General features: G+C 44.2%; 1 protein-coding gene across 1 annotated transcript in view; it reads left to right on the top strand.

Moving 5' to 3' along the window:
• The window catches only part of sptbn5 (spectrin, beta, non-erythrocytic 5), a 247248-nt gene that overhangs the window by 48444 nt on the left and 176244 nt on the right, over positions 1-22560 (top strand). The window contains exons 15-22 of the mRNA XM_087990163.1: positions 2200-2352; positions 2723-2853; positions 7299-7550; positions 8892-9179; positions 11910-12144; positions 14319-14455; positions 19448-19547; positions 20679-20849. Coding sequence (XP_087846289.1) covers positions 2200-2352; positions 2723-2853; positions 7299-7550; positions 8892-9179; positions 11910-12144; positions 14319-14455; positions 19448-19547; positions 20679-20849 — 1467 coding nt within the window. The remainder of the gene's footprint in view (positions 1-2199; positions 2353-2722; positions 2854-7298; positions 7551-8891; positions 9180-11909; positions 12145-14318; positions 14456-19447; positions 19548-20678; positions 20850-22560) is intronic.

Genomic DNA, 22560 nt, shown 5'->3' with positions numbered 1-22560 from the left:
GGAAGCACTAGCTGTCAGAGCGCTGCTCCTTCATCAGGTGGATGAGAAGCAGCGCTTCGAAAGCTAGTGCTTCCAAATAAACCTGTTGAACTATAAACTGGCGTTGTGTGATTTTTAATTTGTCCACCTCAGTCCAACACTGGCTCCTCCACACTATTTCTTCATTGGGCAATTCCTGTATTCTTACATTCTTGCCCTATGCCAGAGACAGCTGAACCCTACTACACCAATTGGGGGAGCTATTAACCAAGGTAAGAAGGTTTGCTGCATCTGTTAAACTGCATGGACCTACACAGGGAGGAGAATGTGAGGGAGAAACCAGAAACCTAGAAACTGCAGCTAGAGTCTTTGTGCCTGCACTGTGGCCTGTTATTCCTGTGGTGTCATTACTACCTTAACTGTGTAACTATCTCAAGACCTAGATTAATGATTTTGAATCCCACCAAGGGGGTTTGACGATATCAGTTCAGAAAATAAATTGGAGAAATGTAAATCAGCAAAGGTAACCAGGTTGTCAGATTGTCATAAAAACTCCCACAGTTCATGGTAGGCCCTGGGGAGTGTTGTCACAGAGAGACCTAGGAGGTTCCGCTGTAGTTCCTTGAAACTGGCATCACAGTTAGACAGGTGGTGAAGAAGGTGTTTGGTACGCGTGCCTTCGTCGGTAAGAGCACTGAGTGCAGGAGTTGGGATGTCATGTTACAGCTGTACAAGACACTGGTGAAGCCACATTTGGAAAACTGCATGCAATTCTGGTCTGCCTGCTTTGGGAAAAATATTATTAAACTGCAAAAGAGCTTTGCAAGGATGTTACCGAGCTTGGAGAGTTTGAGTTACAAGGAGAGGCTGGATAGGTTGGGACTATTTTCCCTGGAATGTAGGACGTTGAGGGGGTGACCTTCTGAAGGTTTATAAAATCATGAGGGGCATGGATAATAAATAGCCAAGGACTTTTTCCCCAGGGTAGGGGAGTCCACAACCAGAGAGCAGACATTTAAGGTGAAAGGGGAAAGATTTAAAAGAGATCTGAGGAGCAACATTTTTACACAGAGTGTGGTGCGTGTATAGAATGAGCTGCAGAGGAAGTGGTAGAGACAATTACAACATTTAAAAGACATTCGAACAGGTAAATGGATAGGAAACCTTTAGAGAGATATGGGAGACGTGTAGGCAAATGGGATTAGTTCACTTTAGGAAACTTGGTTGGCATAGACAAGTTGGGCCAAAGGGCCTGTCTCCATGCTGTATGACTATGACACTGGTTCACTCATGGTCTTTAGAGAAGACCATGCCGTCCTCACCTTATGGAAGTTATTATAGCAGTCATGTAGTTACCTTAGCGTTGCAGTGTATGCCCAGGATCATATACAGGGCTCCAATAAAAGATAATGGTAGTGCATTGTGATAGGTTAGTTAAATCACTGGGAGATGAGCTAATGCTGAAGGTGATGATGTTGTAATGTGATGGAGAGAACCAGTGTGGCAGATGATGATTAGTTTAGAAAGATAAAGCAAGCCGGCATGATTGGCTATGCTAATGTTATCCGATAAGCGTGGGACCAATGAATTATATAAATTGGAGGTGAACAAAGAAATTGTGGGGAACCAGTAAAGACATTTTGCTGGCTCTCACAGCTTTGATTTTGCAAGATTAAAGTTTAATTTCGTGAAGGATTTTCTGCGTCGCCTGGTAATTTTTTTTATAGAACATTAAGTGATTCTTCCACAACAACCTGAACTACTTTTGATTCCAAGTCTCTCACCATTCTTGGTTTAATCTGAACTACCACCTTAGAGGTGGACAATGCAAAGCCAATGACCTGTCAATAAGCTTATAGAAACTGACAGTGCTGGGGGAACAGAATCAGTTTGAATAATTTTTCCAATAAAAGGGACTGCCCTACATCAACAGGCCTGCTTCAGAAAGGACTAATACCAACACCAAAGAGTAGCTTGACCTTTCTCTGGAGAAGTTGGTCCTTTCAGTTCACTTTTCCACATTGCACACTGCCTGAAAACCCCTCTACAGTCAATTCACTTTATCCAGTACTTGTTTGGCTTGACAATTCATTCTGTTGTCACTATATGATGCTTTCCAAGTATTGCAAGCCCCTAATTAAAAAGTTACTTCTTTGTGCATCCCAGGACGGTGTTTTCTCTGAGTCACATCCCTCACCCTGTTGTCCTACCCCACTGTAGGATAGACGGAAAACACTGCAGGAAATGATCCAGCTCTATCAGTTCTATAACACCTGCAATGACTTTGACTCCTGGATGAAGGACAAGGAGAATGGTTTCAAAACATTTGAACCCAAGTCGGATAATGTGGAAGTCATGCAAAGGAAATACGAGGTTTGTTAATCCTGTACTGAGTGCTGAATTTCTGTTGCCTGCCTCCCGATGAACCCTTGTACATCTTACACTGTGTCTCCATACCTGTGTGTCTCTGGCTGTCTCTCGAAGCCCCATACATATCACCCAGCATCTCTTTTGTGCATGTCTCTCTCTCTCTCTCTCTCTCTATTTGTACCCCCTGTACATCTCACCCAGCACCTCCTTACCTAATCTGTGTCGTCTCTCTCTCTCTCTGTGACCCTTCCTCCTTAATAACACTCCCAAATTTCTCCAGATTTCAGTCTTTGTCTCCATATATTATTCTTCTGCTGGACTGAATGGTTGCTGTCAAGCTAATACCACTGACTGGGATACTTTCGTATTTCAGAACTTCTTGACAGAATTGGCTGCTGGGAAAGGCCGGCTGGATGAGATTAACCAACTGGTGGATGAGTTTATTAAAAACCGACATAGCAAGGAACGAGAAATCAGAGCAAAGCAGCGTGAGATGCATACGAGGTAAAGTCTCGTTAAGTGGGTACCTCACTTCTCCACCAGGTGGTGCTGTTACGCCGTAGGACGGACAGCAGTAATCAAGCCTGTATGGTTTAGCATTGAATGCGGGCTTCACTGGTTGTAATGTTAAAGGGCTCACACTATTGCACTGGCTGAGGTTTTTGATCCAGAAGGTACAACAGATTTCCACAAACTGCAAGAAGGCAGGAGGATTGGTACATCTGCGTTCAGCACAAGAGGCAAATAAGATTAGCATCAAGACAGTTGACCTGAGCTTACAAAGGGTGATCGGCACCTAGTGAGATTCAGAGGGTACCACAGAAATGATGCAGCACAGAAGGGGGCCATTCAAGTTTATGCCCTTCTTAAATGGTGATGCTGGAAATGCAGTACACCAATTGGAGACAAAGTTGTGTTTTGTCACAGACTTGTTACATCCCATTGTGTCTGCACTGGCTTTCTGAGCATTTTAACTTAGTACCAATACCCTACCTATTCCCAATTACCCCGTGCATTGTTTCAGTTTAAATAATCATCCAATGCCCTCTTGAATGCCTCAGTTGAACCTGCTTCCAGGCAAATCCTATCAACTCCTTGTATGATAAAGTATTTTCTTTCCTTGTATTTGCTTCTTTTGCAAAATACTTCAACACTGTGCCCTTTCATTCTCGATCCATTTATGAGTGGAAGCAGTGTTGCCATATACTCTGTCCAGGCCCCTCATAGAAACATAGAAAATAGGTGCAGGAGTAGGTCATTTGGCCTTTTTGGCCCTTTGAGCCTGCACCTTCGATATAGTCATGGCTGACCATTGCGCACTCAGTATCCTATTCCCACTTTCTTTCCATACTTCTTGATCCCTTTAGCCTTACAGCCAGCTCTCTCTTGAATATTTCTAATGAACTGGCTCCAACAGCTTCCCGTGGCAGAGAATTCCACAGGTTCACAACTCTCTTGAGTGGAGAAATTCTTCCTCATCTCAATCCTGAATGGTTTACCCCTTATTCTTAGATTGCGACCCCTAGTTCTGGACTTCCTCAACATTGGGAACATTCTTCCTGCATCTAGCCTGTCCAGTCCCATCAGGTTTCTACATGTTTCTATGAAATTTCCCCCCTCCCTCATTCTTCTAAATTCTAGTGAATACAAGCCCAGTTGATTTGGTTTTTCCTTATATATCAGTCTTGCCATCCCGGGAATCAGTCTGGTGACCTTTTGCTGGACTCCCTTCCTCAGACCAGGAAACCAAAACTGCATACAATACTTAAGTGTGGCCTTACCGAGGCCCTGTACAACTGCAGCAAGACACCCTTACTGCGATACTCAAATCCTTTCACTATGAAGGACAGCACGCTATTAGCTTTCCTCACTGCTGCTGAACCTGCATGCCTACCTTCAGAGACTGTTCCACCACGATACCCAGGTCTCATTGCATCTCACCTTTTCCTAAATTGCCGCCATTCAGATAATAATCTGTCTTCCTGTTTTTTGCAGCCAAAATAGATAACCTCACATTTATCCACGTTATATTGCATTTGCCAAGTATTTGCCCACTCAGCCAGCCTGTCCAAATCACCCTGCAGCCTCTTAACAACCTCCTCACAGCACACACTGCCACCCAGCTTAGTGTCATCTGCAAATTTGGAGATATTGCATTCAATTCTTCGTCCAAATCGTTAATGTATATTGTGAACATCTGGGGTCCCAGCACTGAGCCTGCGGCACCCACTCATCACTGCCTGCCATTTATTCCAACTCTCTGCTTCCTGTCTGCCAATCAGTTCTCTATCCATGTGAATGCATTACCTCATATAACATGAGTTTTAACTTTCCTTACTAATCCCTTATGTGAAACCTTGTCAAAAGCCTTTTGGAAGTCCAGATACACAACATCTACTGATTCACCCTTGTCCACTTTACTGGTCACATCCTAAAAGATTCCAGATTTGTCAAGCATGATTTCTCTTTACTGAATCCATGCTTACTAGGACTGATTCTGTCACAGCTTTCCAAATGCTCAGTTATTGCATTCTTAATAATTGACTCCAGCATTTTCCCCACCACCAATGTCAGGCTAATTGGCCGATAATTCCCCATTTCTTCTCTCCCTCCTTTTTTAAAGAGTGGAGTTACGTTAGCTACCCTCCAGTCCATTGAAACTCTTCCAGAGTCTACAAAATGCTAGAAAATGATCAACAAAGCATCCGTTATTTCTAGGGCCACTTCCTTAAGTACTTGGGATGCAGAGCATCAAGCCATGGGGATTTATCAGGTTTTAATCCCATCAGTTTTCCTAAAAGCATTTCCTGACTAATAAGGATTTCGTTCAGTTCCTTCTTCATGCTTGACCTCTATCCCCCAGCATTTCCTGAAGATTATTTATACCCTCCTTAGTGAAAACATATCCAAAGTATTTGTTTAACTGGTCTGCCATCTCTTTGTTGTCCATTATGAATTCACCTGATTTTGAGAAATTCTATCAAATCTCCTCTTAATTTCCTGCTCTCCACTGAAAACAGTCCCAACTTCTGCAATCAATCCTCAGAGCTATAGTGTTTCACCCCTGCGACCATTCTTGAAGATCTCTCTTGTCTCCAATGCATTAACATCCTTTCTATAGTTTTGTGTCCAGAACTATGCACAATTCTCCAGTTAAGTTCAAACCAGTACATTATGTAAATTCTTCTGCCATTGTATGCTATGTCCCTATTAACGAAGTCTAGAATATCATATGCTTGATAAGAGAAATATACTGACAGAAAGGTTAGTCACATGAAGCCAAAGGATACAGTAATGGGGTAAGTTAATAATCTTCCTTTGGTCCCACATGGCAATCTCTTCAGTAATTTAATCTCTTCTTTACTCTCACCCTGTCACTGATTTTTCCTTTCCCTTTTTTGCCTGATGTCCTTCGATCAAAACACATTTATAACACTTCCCATCTTTCATTGAGAGGTCACTGACCTGAAGTAGTAATGGGCTGAATTGCCGCCTCCTGCACTGGAACAAATTTCCGATTTAACTCTGTTATCCTCTTCACAGGAGCTGCCAGTCTTGCTGAGTATTTCCACAATCCTCTGCCTTTGTTTTGGATTCTGGACATCCACAGCATTTGGATTTTGTATTAGTCCGGCATGAGTTGCGCTCAAGAAATCCAAGCTGCCTCTCCTCTATTAACTCCTGCTTGTCCCACCAACTCTCAATTTTCTGCCAAATAAATATTTCTAAAAGCTTCCCCACCTCCTTTTATTGCTTCATCCTGCTCTCTTCTCCTTCATTGTCCATGGGGAGCTGTGGGTCTGCTTGTCTTTCTGTTCCTCTTCAGGCAACTATCCACAAAGCATCTCCTCTTTGACTGCGGCTCAGTGCTGCATCATATCTGACTTCCAGACTTTGAAGTCAATTCACAAGGGAAAGATTCCTGCCCCACCCCTGCAATTTGATTAAATTAACTTAAATGTGTCTGCCTGACCCTCATAACCCTTGTGTGTAGACCAGAACACTATCACTTCAGCTTTGATAATTCTGGTGAAGAGTCACTGGACTCAAAACATTAACTCTGTCTCTCTCTCTCTCTCTCTCTCTCGCTCCACAGATGCTGCCAAACCAGCTGAGTCTTCCCAGCAATTTCTGTTTTCGTTTCAGCCTCAGCTTTGTTTGATAAGCCAACTAGATCACCGTGAGAAGGATTGGTGACCCTCTGAGGGCAGGAATTTCTCATCTCCACCTTAAACCTTAATTATAAACTAGTTCTAGGATCTTCGATCAGAACAGATATCCTCTCAATGTCTACTTCTTTATTCCTTCATGGGATGTGAGTGTCACTGGCAATTAGTGCATGCCCCTAATTGCCCTCAAACTGAGTAGTTTGCCCAGAGTCAACCACATTGCTGTGAGTCTAGAGTAACCTGTAGGCTAAACCAGGAAAAGATGGTAGTAAAGGAGGTAGCTATGAAGAAAGATAGGATAGACTGGTTTGTCTTCACTGGAATGCAGGACGCTGAGGGGTGACCTGATCAAAGTTTATAACATGGTGAATGGCTTGGAATGAGCGGAAAGTATGAGGCTTTTTCCCAGGGTCAAGTACTGGGGGCTACAGGTTCAAGGTGCGAGGTGGCAACGTTTAAAAGAGATGTGCGAGGCAAGTGTTTCACACAAAGGGTAATGAGTACTTGGAGCGTGTTGCCGGTGGAGGGGGTGAAAGCAGACACAATAGCAGCATTAAGAAGCATCTGGACAAATACATGAATAGGAAGGGAATATATGGATACGTATCCTGTAAGTGAAGACAATTTTGATATGGAAGGGGAAGATGTAGCGGCGCAGGCTTGGAGAGCCAAAGGGCCTTTCCTGTGCTGTATTGTTCTTTGTTCTTTGAGGTTGAATTGGTAGCAGCAGATTTTCAAGGCTGGAACTTGGTTTCAAAGTTTGCGTGATTTATTTTGTAGGTGGGCACATATGCTGGTGCTGAAAGAGGAGAAGGGGAGGGAGCTGATCGGCACAGCGGACGTCAAGTCATTTCTCCAGAAATGCCAAGACACGACAGCCCTGCTCCAGGAGAAACTGACCCTGCTCCCCGACACTGAGATCAGCAACAGCAAAAAGGCTGTGGATGAAGAGAGGCGTAAGCACGTTGTATCAGAGCGGGAGATCCAAGCACTGGAAACTCGAATCGAATACCTGACCAAAATGGCTCGCTCGTATGTACATCTTCATGAGGATTATTAGGCCCTTATTGATATTGTGCATTGTTTTCTGTCTCTGCAGCTTCTATTTGCATTCATCAAAGAGAGGGAGCTTCCTTTGCAGAATCCACCACTTAGAATTACAAGCAATCAACATCAAATGATGCATATACATTAAGCTCCTTCTGCACTGCCCCAATCAAACTCTACCAGGAGGGGTACTGTACAGGATTAGATACAGACTAAAGCCCCATCTTACACTGTTCCCAAACAAACACTCCCAGGATAGGGACAGCATGGGATTAAATACAGAGTAAAGCCACCTCTACAACGTCCTCATCAAATCTCCCAGGCCAGGGTTAGATTCACTCTAAACCCCTCTCTATACTGTCCCCATGAAACATTCCCAGGACAGGGACAGCGTGGGGTTAGATACAGAGCAAAGCTCTCTCCACACTATCCCAATCAAACTCTCCTAGAGCAAGATTAGCATCATTTCAATGCAGAGTGAAGCTTACTGACTTTCCATTTTGACATCAAACACTCCCAGGTTGAGTAGAATGCTGCATTAGACAGATATCATTCAGTGTTAAATACCAGAAGCAGAATCAATCTCAGTGTGTTTTGCTATTTTAATCTCTCCTCCCCATGTCTGACTGTATCGCTCTCGTCCTCTCTCTCATCTGTTTACCACCTTAACCATTTAGAGTGTGCGTCAGTGCTCTCGCTGTTCACCTTCTTGACTATTGTCTGGCTGAGAAAGCTCTGCGTGTGACCTCCCTTCTGACTTGCGTTTACGTCTGCTGGGGTTTGAATCCTCTCCCAGTGAAATCTGATCTCTCAGTTTTCCTCAGAATGGTGGTTTCTGCAGGGTCCAACCTGTGGTCTCAAACTGAGCACAATTGGCACCTCCCGTGCCACCGTATTGTCTGTAATGATCACAGTTTGCTGCAAAGGGTTTTTGCCCGTCTGCCATCATACAAACTCCAAAAACTACCATGAGCAGCAAACATAAGCAAGTGGTATTGACACTCAAGCAGGAAGTTGAAGTATATCAATGATGTGAGAATGGAGACAGGCACAGTCAGATAATTAATGGCTTTAGCAAGTGCGTTGCTGTTTTTAGATAGATTTTTAAAGGGATTTTCATGTCGCAAATATTTGGTCAGGGTTTACAGTGGTTATGCATTCCTCTTGATTATCCAGAATATTCGAGTAGCTGGCACACTAATAAAATGTTTGCTGTGTATCACTGCCACACGCTCTGTTTTAGGCCTGTCCTGTAACTCGTACTGTGACGTGAAGATATCTGTGGGCTGACATTGTTGTGCTCTCCTGTGTCTGATGATGTTACAGGATTAAGGACACCAATCCTGCAGAGAGTGCAGCGATCATGGAGCAGGTTCATGAGATGGAGGCCCTGCTGCACAGGGTGAAGGGTCAGGCCTCGCGGAGAAGGCAGCTCTTGTCGGATGCTTATAACCAGCAGCTGTACAGCCAGGAGAGCAAGGAGCTTCTCTTGTGGGCTGGGAACATGAAGGACAAGCTGAACAGCAAGGAGATGGGATTCGATGTGGGCTCTGCTGAAAACCTTCTGAAGGAACACAATGATCTGCTGCTGGAGATCAACGCACATAAAATCAGGTAAGACAAGACCCAGAGAAGAGTCATTCCTCTTACTGTTAGCACCTGGTACCACCAAGGGGCAAAGAAAGGTTCATACACGGTTATATAAATAGAGGTTGTTGTTGAATGTCCACTTCCTCTCCAGCTCCATCCCTCAGCAAGACAGCCTGCTAGATCTCCAACTCCCCAGTACCCTCGTCCATGTGGCTGTGCTTATTATAAACAACTTAATTCGTTGTCATAGAGTCATACAGCATGGAAACAGACCCTTCAGTCTGAATCGTCCGCGCCGACTAAATATCCCAATCTGACCTAGTCCCATTTGCCAGCACCCGGCCCATGTCCCTCTAATCCCTTCCTATTCATATACCCATCCGGATGCCTTTTAAATGTTGTAATTGTACCAGCCTCTGGCAGCTCATTCCATGCACACACCACCCTTTGCTTGAAAATGTTACCCCTCACGTCCTTTTTAAGTCTTTCTCCTCTCACCTTAAGTCCTTATGCCCTTGAGGTTTGGACTCCTCTACCCTGCAGAAAAGACCCTATCCATGCCCCTCATGATTTTATAAAGCTCTACAAGATTAGCCCTCAGCCTCTAACCCACCAGAGGCTGGGCGCCCAGTCTATTCAGCCTCTCTCTTTAGCTTAAACCCCCCCCAGTCTCGGTATCATTTTAGTAAATCTTTTCTGCACCCTCTCACGTTTAACAACATTCTTCCTAGAGAAAGGCGAGCCGAATTCTTCAGCTTCAAGGAATTGCTATGGGTGCTCCATTTGCCTCCACCCCACCCTGAAATACATCTGCCTTGAACTCACTAAAACAACAGCTTTCACAGGCACAGGTAGAGAATTCCAAAGATTTACCAAGCCCTGAGTGAAGAAAGTACCAATTAAACCTTGTCTAACTCCTTAAATTTACTCACTGTCCCAGCATCCACCGCACCTTCCACAGATTCACAACCCTTTGGGAGAAATGGTTTCTCCTCAACTCTGTTTTAAATTTGCTCCCCCTTATTCTAAAACCATGACCTCTCTTCCTAGAATGCCCCACAAGAGGAAGCATCCACTCCATGTCTATTTCATTGCCTTTTGTTCTTGCGTTGTGTCCCTTGGTACTAGGATGCCCCACCTCCAGCCCCAACCTGGAGAAACAGATTTTCAACGTCCATCCACCGATCTCTTTCGAGACTGTTGTAAGTTTCAGTGGGATCACTTCACAGTGTTCTAAACTCCAGAGAATACGGGCTCAGTCTGTTCAATCTCGCTTGGTATAGCACAGTCCTACTATTCCTGGGAGGTCATTCATTTGGGTCAAAAAAAATGGGAAGGCAACTTATTATCTTACTGGGGAAAGACTTTGGGATGCTCCGGTGCTGAGGGATCTAGGTGTACTTGTTCCTGAGTTACAGAAAACTAGCCTGCAGTTAGAGCAGATAATAAAGAAAGGGAATGGAATATTGGCTCTTAGAGCTGAAGGATTAGAATATAAAGGTAAGGAAGTATTATAACTATACAAGGCATTGGCAAGAGTATTGTGCACAGTTTTGGACCCCTTATTTGAGGAAAGATTGAGGCAGTTCAGAGGAGGTTCACTCGATTGATCCCAGAGATGAGGGTTTTGTTATATAAAGGGAGATTGAATAGTTTCGGCCTATACTCTCTGCTATTTCGAAGAATGAGGGGAGATCAAATTGAGGTATTTGGGATGATAAAAGGTATGGATAAAGTAGATGTAGAGCGGATGTGGGGCATTCTAGGATGAGAGGTCATAGTCTTAGGATAAGGGGGAGCAAATTTAAAACAGAGTTGAGGAGAAACCACTTCTCCGAAAGGGTTGTGAATCTGTCGAATCCGCTACCCCAGGTGTGGTGGATGCTGGGACAGTGGGTAAATTTAAGGAGGAGTTAGACAGATTTTTAATTGGTAATGTGTGAAGGGATATGGAAAGAAGGCAGGAAAATGGGGATGAGGAGCATATCAGCCATGATCGAATGGCAGAGCTGACTCGATGGGCTGAGTGGCCTAATTCTGCTCCTATATCTTATGAAGTTATGAATCAGTCTCCATTGTATTCGCTTTATGAGTAATGTATCCCTTATTAGGCAAGGAGACTGGAATTACACACGGTAACCCCAGGTACAGCCTAACCAAGCTTCTATTCAATTGAAGCAAGACACTTTGCTCCTGTACATAAATCTCCTTGCAAGAGAAAAGGACTGACGTACCATTTGCCTTCCGAATTGCTGATTGCAACTTCACATTAACCTCCAGTGAATTATGAAATCCCTTTGGACTTCAACACATCTCAATCTTAATTAATATCTTCTGTTTATTGAGCCAAAGTTTGGGAAAAGGGAATGTTCTGGTAGATCCTTCAGTGTCAATCTTCGAGGAGAAAGTGAGGGCTGCAGATGCTGGAGATCAGAGCTGAAAATGTGTTGCTGGAAAAGCGCAGCAGGTCAGGCAGCCCCGAAGAAGGGCTTATGCCTGAAACGTGGATTCTCCTGCTCCTTGGATGTTGCCTGACCTGCTGTGCTTTTCCAGCAACACATTTTCAGCCCTTCAGTGTCAATGTCTGGTTCTAAGTAAAGCTCAGGAGATCAGAGGATCAGGCAGTTACTTGGTTGCTAGGAAAGTGTTGGCAGTGAAGTGTGATGCTGGGGACAGGGAAGTGAAGCTGGTGGCTAAACTGATTGTAGGGAGTGCCAACTTAGAGTTCAAATGCATCTCTCTGTCTTATGAAAGGTTTGAGAAGTTGCACGAGCTGGGAGATCGGGTGATGAAGGGGAACTGTGTGGGTGAGGTCCCTCACACGATGCAGAAAGTGATGGAGGTGCAGGCAGAGCTGGAGGCTGCGTGGAAGGAGCGGAACGCGAGGCTGCAGGAAGGGCTGGAGCTGCAGCAGTTCAACCGGGAGGCGGATCGCATCGAAGCGACTCTGGCTGGTCACGAAGCCTTCCTGAAAATCAGCGATCTCGGGGTAATGTACACTGTCCTGGGGGTGGGCTGGGAGAAGTCAGCCAAGTGGAAGAGATCAACCATGATCTAATTGACTGGTGGAGAAAAGTCAAAGGGCTTCATTTCTCTCTACTTCTCTGTTCATAGTAGACTTCCTGGGTTAGCGTACAATATCCACTCGTAAACGTGGAGGTCTGAGAACTTAATCCCACATTGCTGATAAATGTGAATGTTTGTGGATTGGTGAAATGAATTAAAAGTTGCTGCTTTGTAAAAACCCAAACAGCAAATGGATGTCCTCCAGACGAAGGAGGAATACTATCCTAACTGATCTGAGGTGCCATGTGACTTGATTTGATTTTCAATGGGTTCAGGCAGCAAGGGATGGATAATAGGTTAACATCTGCAGGAGGAATCGAGTGGACTCCAACAAGATTGAAATCTCTTAGCCCAATTATAAATAAACTGAACATGGTGCCTAAAGCAGACTAACTCCTATTTGTAGTAATGCAGAGGAATGATACAGTAGGGTAAGGAAACATAGTTCTGCCAGTACGGTCACATCCCCTTCCCTCACCCCTTTCCCTTCTTCCCTTTGCCCCATCCCTTCGCCTCCTCCTCTAACTTCACCTCGCTCCTCCCTTCGCCCCCTCTTCCCTCATTTTCCCTCACCTCTTCCCTTCTTCTCTTTACTCCCTCCCCTTGCCCCACCTCCCCTCACCCCATCTTCCCCCTCCAGAGAATGTGGTTCTGGACTGATGACCTCCCCTGACCGTTTCGCCCTTCCGAATGGGCCTTGTGCCTCTTCCCTTAGCCACCCTAACAACCCAACCCGCTCTGAAAGTTTGTTTCCAGTCGGGGGTCATGTGACATCGAGGTGCTGAGGGCAAGTTCTCACCAAATGGTGGTGAGAGTGAGACCTTGAGCTGATGTTGAGATGAGAATCTCAAAAGGTGGCGTTACCCAGAAGCATGCAGCTGGTTAAACAACAGTCGAGGACAGCACCCCCGAGTACTCACAGGCCTCAATACATCACAAACAAAAGAAAGACTTTGAACAGTAACTTCCACAGTGTCTTTCAAAATCTCAGGAGGACCAGAATTACTTCACACCCAATGAGACACCTGTGATTTGTGTTATGGACCAGACCCCTTTCCCCCCACTCCCCCCCTCCCAAAAAGGAGATAGCCTAGACTCTACCTTTCACGTTTTTTAAAAGGCAGGTGTAAGGTGTTGTGTTCTGGATATGCTTCGATTGATCCACCACTAAGCTTTAATCAAAATACACTTTATTCTTACAACACACTTACTGTACAACAAAAAAAATGACATAACTTTACGGAAATACTTAAGAAGATAATGTATTATTTGACCATTAATCATCAACTGTTCTAATATAGGCAGCATCTTATAAACACACCCTTGGCAAAGGCAATTTAACAACACAGTATTTATTCTCATGTGCTGTCTTTTTCCAGTCTGATACTGAGAAACGCTGAAATAAACCATCTGCCCCTCCTGATTTTTAAGAGGAAATCTTTCTTTCTAAGACTTCACTCTAGCAGCAGAGAACTCAACCTTTTCAGCTCCAACAGCCAACAACAACCACCAACTACTGAAAGTAAAGCTAAAATCCTTTTGGATCTTTACCCTGCCCACTGATGATTCTTTTGTCCCACAAAAAAAGACACCCAGAGAGAACTCAAAGCTGTTTACTAACAGCCTGTCTGAAGGAGACCACTGTGACAACACCCCTCTGCAAGAGAAACAGCACAGAACACATCTCTTAAAGACACAGTATCATCACATTTGTGATGTTGGAACACAAGGCTGTCAGATCATGCAATGTGATAATGATGAAATAGACAGTTTCTCTAAAGTTGACTATGAGATAGCTGACCAGGATATCAGTTGAACTCCCCTGCTTTTCTTTAAAGTAGTGACCTGGCATCTTGTACATCCATTTAAAAAGGCATTTGGAGTCTTGGTGTCCTCCCATTTGAGATTGTGCAGCTCTTTTTCAATGGAGTGCCAGTCTGGGCCATGCCTTCAATGATCTAGATTTGGATTTGAGTCCCAAAAGGCTTCAGACCCTGAGGTGAAGGTGCTCCCACTGCAGCCACACTGCCGTTTAAATGAGAACGGGCTGTAAATGTGACCTCTGAGATCTCTAACAGTATGTATTACTTTTAAAAGGACAATGTGGATTCTGTCAGCAGCCTGCTGAAGAGGCACGAAGACTATGAGAATGTACTGAAGCTAACGGACCAGAGAATTCGGGGGCTGCAGGACAAAGCCTCCAGACTCTCCAAAAATAGCAACTACACTAATGCGTACGTACTGGCCTCTTAGTAACTGGATTGCTGATGTCCAGGTCTGCAATAGGTGCATTCTCAAGCAGAGATCTATGCTGCTGAAGTTCAAGATTATTGTTAATGTAACTTGATTGCAGAGTCTTGGATGATTGCTATACATTGCATGGTGTTCATCCATCTGAACAGGCAGATGGAGCCTTGGTTTAACATCTCATCTGAGATGATAGGACCTCCGAAGGTACAGTACTGCCTCCATGCTACATTGGAGTGTGACCCACCGACTGAGCCACAGCCCTCACTACTCTCTTTTCTTGCCACAATGGACAACCAGCACTGCCTCCTCGGTTTGTGATTCATTGACAGCTCCCTCTTCTTTAGTGAAAGTGGTTACAAAGTACTCATTTAGTCCCTAATTCATGCTCTCTGCCTTCACAAGAATGTTTTCTTCCTGAATTCTAATTAGTATCCTTTCTAACTATACAACTCCTAACTATTACTTATAGTTTTACAATTTGTTTATAGACAATAGTTTTTTTAATGTCAGTTGCTAATCTATTTCCATTTTTGCCCTCATTCTAACCTAAGTGATCTCCCAGTTGTTTTTGGATTCTGTATCTCAGCAAAGGCTCAGATACCAGTTAAACTTTCCCTTTGCTTTTCATATCTTCGATTACTCCCAGTTGGCCCTGGGACTTCTTCCCTATCACTCATATCTAGGTCAGCTTTTACTAATAAGGCCAATGCAGTGAACAAAGACATTAGTTCACTGATTTTACCCCAGATCTCTTCTCCAACAATAAGAACAGTTGGAGACTCGTGCAACAGTACAGTATCCTGGAGAAATACAGCTTATTAAATACTCCAGAAATAAAGCAGCTTATCTACTATGGGGTCGAAAAGTGTGGTGCTGGAAAAGCACAGCCGGTCAGGCAGCATCCGACGAGCACGAGAAACGACGTTTTGGCTCTCAACGAGTCAGGAGTCTCCTGCTCCTCGGATGCTGCCTGATGGGCTGTGTTTTTCCAGCACCACCCTTTCAACTCTGATCTCCAGCATCTGCAGTCGTCGCTTTCTCCTAACTTGTCTAATACTCCGTGGACAATATAGCTTACTAAATACTCCTGAAGTAATACAGCCTTTTAAGTATTTCTGGAACAATACTGCTTATTGAATATTCCTGGAATAATATGCTTATTATATTATAGCTTCTGCTATAATACAGATCATTAAATACTCATAAATTACTACAGTTTATTAGATTAGATTCCCTACAGTATGGAAACAGGCCTTTTGGCCCAACAAGTCCACACCGACCCTCCAAAGAGTAACCCATCCAGAGCCATTCTCCTACCCTATATTTGCCACTGAGTAATGCACCTAACACTACAGGCAATTTAGCATGGCCAATTCACCTGGCCTACACATCTTTGAATCGTGGGAGGAAACCAGGGCACCCAGAAGAAATCCACGCAGACATGGGGAGAGTGTGCAAAGGCTGCACAGACAGTCGCCCAAGGGGGGAATCGAACCTTGGTCCCTGGTGCTATGAGGCAGCAGTGCTAACCAGAACAATACACCTTAATTAAATACTTCTGAAGCAATGCAGATTATTAAATACTGCTGAAGCAGCTTCAGCTTAAGCAACCAATAATTTTTTTAAAAATGAGATGTCAGTGTTGATTTCACAATCCCAATCATCCAGCAATGGCTAAGTTTGAATTATGTGGTTTTGTTCCTCTCTCAAGCCTTGGAAAAGATTGAGCAAACTATCCAGTACTAGCAAGTTTTGAGAAGATTTGTAGTTCTGGATGTAGGTTTGCTTGCTGAGCTGCAAGGTTCATTTTTAGGTTGCTTTGTCACCATACTAGGTAACATCTTCAGTGAGCCTCCAGATGAACACTGGTGGTGTAGCCCACTTTCTATTTAAATGTTTGGGTTTCCTTGGGTTAGCGATGTCATTTCCTGTGGTGACATCATTTCCTATGGTGACATAACTTCCTGTTCTTTGTCTCAGGGGGTGGTAAATGTGATCCAAGTGAATGTTTCTGTTGATAGAGTTCCAGTTGGAATACTATGCTTTTTGGAATTCTCGTGAGTCTCTCTGTTTGGCTTGTCCTAGGATGGATGTGTTGTCCCAGTCGAATTGGTGTCCTTCCTCACCCATATGTAAGGATAATGGTGAGAGTAGGTAGTGTCTTTTTGTGGCTAGTTGATGTTCGTGTATCCTGGTGGCAGAGGAAAATCACCTACACAGTGTATTCAAAAAGAATGGGTTCCCAATGAACACAGTCCGCCGATTTCTCAGCAACAAACCCAAACAAGCAGACAAAACCCGTCCAGAAACCCTAGCCACTCTCCCCTACATCAAAGACATCTCGGAAATGACTGCCAGACTACTCAGACCCCTTGACATCATGGTAGCCCACAAACCCACCAACACACTAAAACAGCAGCTAATGAACTTTAAAGACCCTATACAGGCAACAAGCAAAATTAATGTCATTTACAAAATATCTTGCAAGAACTGTAACAAACACTACATTGGACAGTCAGATAACTAGCCATCAGGATACATGAACATCAACTAGACCCAAAAAGACATGATCCACTCTCACTAGTATCCTTATAAATGGTCGAGGAAGGACACTACTTCGACTGGGAAACACATCCATCCTAGGACAAGCTAAACAGAGACACACACGAGAATTCCTAGAAGCATGGCATTCCAACCGGAACTCCATCAACAAACACATTGACTTGGATCCCATTTACCACCCCCGAGAAAAAGAACCAGAAATGACATCACCATAGAAAATGACACCACCACAGGGAAATGTCATCACAAACCCAAGGAAACTCAAACATATAAATAGAAAGCGGGCTACTTCGTCCGGAGGCTCACTGAAGATGTTATCTAGTATGGTGACGAAACATCTGAAACCGAACCTTCCAGCTCAGCGAGCAAACCTACATCTACTACCCAGTACTTTTCTAGGTTTAACTCAGAAGAGAAGGATGAGCAGGGTCTTGGGTGGAAGCATGAAAGAGGTGCACTGTGAATTGAACAGTCTGTTACATTCACTGCTGGGTTAGCTTCATGGTTAGAGTCAGTGAAGGAGAATCCTGGACACATTTCACTTTTACCCTTGTACTGATAACCTGAAGACTAACCCCAGGTGGCTTTTGTACCCCTCAAATGAAATTTCCAGACAGCCTGTGCTGCTAACAAGGCCTCGCAAGTGCCTTGCCCAATAATTTTCTGTCTCTCGATTTTGCCCCTTACGGTCTGTGAATGGATTTGAAATGTCCATCAATGCAAGCAGGCTAGTTTTAGTTAAAATGGTACCTGCCTTGCCATTTCTAGGCTGTGCACTTGTTAGCTACTCCGACACCATATGGTCACCTGAAATCATTCATAGAAACATAAAGCATGGAAATAAATCAATCCATGCTGACCATAATCTCAAACTGAACTGGTCCCACCTGCCCGTGCTTGGTCCATATCTCTCCAAACATTTCTTATTCACCTATCTATTCAAGTGTCTTTTAAATGTTGTAACTGTATCTGTATCCACTACTTTCTCTAGAAGTTCATTCCACACACAAAGCACTCTGTATGTAAAATAAAAATTGCCCCTCAGGTCTTTTTAAAATCTTTCTCCTCTCAACTTAAAAAATCCCCCATAGTCTTGAAATCTCCTACCCTAAGGAAAAGACACCTGCCATTCAGCGTATACCCCTCATAATTTTATGAACGTCTCTAATAAGGTCATCTCCCAACCTCCTACGATCCAGGGAAAAAAAGTGGGCGGCACGATGGCACAGTGGTTAGCACTGCTGCCTCACTGCGCCAGAGACCCGGGCTCAATTCCCGCCTCAGGCGACTGACTGTGTGGAGTTTGCATGTTCTCCCTGTATCTGCGTGGGTTTCCTCCGGGTGCTCCGGTTTCCTCCCACAGTCCAAAGATGTGCAGGTCAGGTGAATTGGCCATGCTAAATTGCCCGTAGTGTTAGGTAAGGGGTAAATGTAGGGGTATGGGTGGGTTGCGCTTCGGCGGGGTGGTGTGGACTTGTTGGGCCAAAGGGCCTGTTTCCACACTGTAAGTAATCTAATCTAATCTAATCTAATCTAATCTAATCTAATCTAATCCAACCTTACACAGAACTTCCTGACAAAGCGGGTACAACATTTAAAAGACATTTGGGTAGATGCATGAATAGGAAAGGTTTGGAAGGATATGGGCCAGAAGCAGGCAGGTGGCACAAGATTAGTTTGGGATTATATTCGACATGGACTGCTTGGACTGACGGGTCTGTTTCCATGCTGTTTGACTCTATGACTCATACCTTCCATTCTTGGCAAAATCTCTTACTTTTTAATTACTTCATTAATTAATTACTTCTTGCTTACTAATACGTACTTCTAATCGGGATTTTTTCATAAGAACTCACCTCAAATTAGCACTTTCTTCGAGGAAGTGGACCCATCTTATGTTTGTAATAGTATCCACTCTAACTAAAGCCTTATATACGGTCCTTGGCTCTTAAAGCAGCCTTCTTATCGACAGATTCAGACTAATGTGTGATTGTCTGTCCCCGCTTTGGCAGGATCAATGCATTGGTGATCTTGTCCTGTGCTTCAACACTTAGAACATAAAACTAGGAACAAGGAGTTCGGCCCTTCGAGCCTACTCACTTTATTCACTTCTTAACATCTCCTCAAGCATTTTATCTCTGTGAGCACATGCACTGTCCAGGGGCACGAGCTTGCATTCATAGGCAGAATATTGTCAGCGGAAAATGAGACTGACATTTCGGGGATTGTATTACACTCTGGGAGTATACCCTGAGGTACAAGAGGCACAATACATCGTTCTGGTATTATTACCAGGCGCGTGTCATGGGAAAGAAAGGGCTTGCATTATTGGCAGCACTTTTCAGATCCTGGGGACATCCCCAACTGATCCAGGCAGGTTTGGAGCTGTCTGTAATCTTTCTCTGTCTGTCTAGAATCCGGAAGAGGGTGTTTGTGATCAGCGATAAGTGGACCGATCTCAATCGGAGTAGCAACTACCGGAGGAGCAGACTGCTTGCTTCACAGAAACTCCAGGTCTTTATCCATTCCGACTGCTTGATGTCTCACTCGTTAACAAAGAATTAGATTGAAAACCGGTCAGAATTTTTATATGTCTCTCAGTACTTCACAGTCTATGAATCATTTCTCAAAGGGTAGTCAACATTCTGAGTCGGTTAATGGTTGCAGTTATTTCAGTAGAGAGCTCAGTGATACTAAATAATGGGAGAATCAGTAAGGACAGCAAAGACGTGGACAACAAATCTCGGGGTAATGAGTTCGCAGAAGGCACACTCTCAGAACACGGGCTATTTCTGGGCATCAATGCCTCATTCCATAGGGCACAACTTTGGGCATGGTACCCCACTCATGAAGTTACTGAGTATGTATCTGGGCAGTGCTCCTCCTCACTTGGTTATACTGGGTACAATTGCAGAGTTACTGTACCATGAGAAGCAAGGAGAACTGATGGATGGATGCAGGGTAGGGGAGGATAAGCTGCGAGGATAAGCTCAGGAGCCCAGGGCCAATTACTAGCAGGAAATGTTGGCTCAGAGGAGAAATTGTGAAGGTTTTCCACATCCTTAAGAGATATATGAATGGAAGCTGGTGATGTGGTCAGCCATCGCCAATCGGGAGATTTAAACTGAAGCTTCCGTGAGGGATTGGCACATAGGCCATCCAGCCCCTTAGGTCTGTTCCATTACTTGACTGGACAATTTCTGGGAACAACTGCCCCTCACTTAGTGAGGAAAAATCTCTCTTTTGAATTGCCCCTCCGCCTTACCAGCCTATTTTGGGGGCAGCAGAGTTTAGACTTTCTCTATCTTTTCTGTTAAAAAAGTGCCTTCTGGCGTCCCCATTAAATGGTTTAGCTCTAGTGGTGACGTTTGACCACTTTGGTTTGAACTGCCCCACCAGAGAAAACAGCTTCTCACCGACAACATTATCAAATCTCCATTTTGAAAGATTACCTCCTCCTGCTTCTAAACTCAGGGGGCTACAAGCCCAGCCAATGTGGCCTCTCCTCAGAATTTAAAACTTTGAGTCCAGGTACCATCCTGGTGATTTACCACTCCTTGAAGTGATAATAACGGAACGCTGTACTCAAAGAGCAGTCTGACTGAGCCATAACACTACTTTATTTCTTCATTTCCATCCCTCTAGGAATTTAACAGAGATGTAGCTGAGCTCCTAATGTGGATCGATGAGAAGTTCAAAATTGCCTCGGATGAGTCATACCGGGACCCAACAAACATCCTCCGCAAACTGAAGAGACACGAGGCTGTGGAGAAGGAGGTGATGGCAAATGAAGTGCGAGTGGACGACCTGAGGAAGGTACAGCTGCTACATTCGGGTTAACCTCCTGGAAACACAGCTTCCTGCCAAGGCTTTCTCAGAGACTCCGATAAAATGTGCAGGACCCAGCTTCCCACCTAAATCACCCAGTGAAGGGTCCAATATGTTGTGTCCAACCACAACGTAAAGTTCATAACATGACCTCTAAACATCCTGTCAGAGAGACTACAATGTCTTGAGTAACACTGAGGTATCAGGGTCAGTGGGCTAACTGATTAGGTTGATCTTAGATTAAGATAAATGCTCAGCACTACATCATGGGCTGAAGGACCTGTACTGTGCTGTACTGTTCTATGTTCTATGTGTACTGTAAGATGCTGGGGGTATCATGGTCTTCTGAAGATTCACGTTACACTTGAAACTTTTCCTCCCTTTCTGTCTCCACAGCTGATGCCCAACCTGCAGAGTTTCTCCAAGATTTTCTGTTTATTTTTTTAACTCCACCACAGATAGAAACAACTTTATTGATGAATACAGATGCGCAGACATCCATGTATACACACAAACACAGGGACAGACAAACATACACACATATAGATAGAGAAATGAATATGCAGTTTGCTCATTTAAACAGAGAGAGAGAGAGAAACATTCACTCACTCACTCCTGGGCAGTATTGAAGAGTGGGAATTATTTCCTTTCTCTGCCCCTAGGTCAGCAGAAGTCAGTTCAGTTATAGGATTGCAGCTGCAGTCCTGGAGCCAGATCTGACCAGACATGAAACCTGAGGTATTGTTTAACCCTGTATCATGGAGTTTGCCAATGAGACATTGAGGGTTAAGCTCAAATCTCATGTGAATGATATACTGATTGAAATTTTAAAAACAGGACCTCAAAGGTGTTCACAGGATTATTCCTAGTGCTGGGTCCTCATGAGTATAGAAACAGGAGGTTAGTAGAATTACAGTAGTCCCCCGCTTCCTGCGGGGGACACACTTAAAGACCTACTGCGGAAACCTGAAATTGCAGATCGTCACAAACCCATTCATTTAAATGGGAAACGTGCCTTTCCGGCAACCCCCTGGTCCCTGGTTCTGGAATGTTCCCTGTAATATGTTCAGGCTGTGGTAAACCGCAGCTGATTGAAACCGTGGAAACCGGATCCACGGAGACGGCAGTTGACCTGAACTTTCTATTTGTTTCTGGTTCGCAATCGTTGTTAGCTGGGCCCGCATTTATCCCCCTTGAGAAGGTAGAGGTGAGCTGTCTTCTTGACCCCCGACAGTCCATATGCTGTTGGTAAACCTACAATGGTGTTAGGGAGGAAATTCCAGGATTGTGACCCAGTGACACTGAATAACTATTTTCAGGTCAAGATAATAGGCAGTTTGGAAGGTACTTGAAGGTGATCATGTTCCCATGCATCTGCTGCCCTTGTCTGTCTAGATGGTACAAGTCATGGTGTTGGAAGGTGCTGTTGAAGGACCCTTGGTGAAATACATCTTGTAGATAGTGCACACTGCTGCTACTGAGTGTCAGTGATGGAGGGAGTGGATGCTTGTGGTTGGGCTGTTTTATCCTGGATGGTGTCAAGCTGCTTGAGTGTTGTTGGAGCTGCAACAGGGAAGTATTCCATCGCACTCCTGACTTGTGCCTTGTAGATGGTGAATAGGCTTTGGGGAGTCAAGAGGTGAGATACTCAAATCCAAAATACTAAATCCAAAAGAATGAGACATCAAATCACACAAAT

The sequence above is a fragment of the Chiloscyllium plagiosum genome, unplaced genomic scaffold, assembly GCF_037043375.1.
Source record: "Chiloscyllium plagiosum isolate Xiang-an unplaced genomic scaffold, Cpla_swu_hap1 HiC_scaffold_8, whole genome shotgun sequence".
NCBI classification, from domain to species: Eukaryota; Metazoa; Chordata; class Chondrichthyes; order Orectolobiformes; family Hemiscylliidae; genus Chiloscyllium; species Chiloscyllium plagiosum.
Note: the sequence above shows the minus strand (reverse complement) of the source record. Positions and strands in the feature narration are given on the sequence as shown.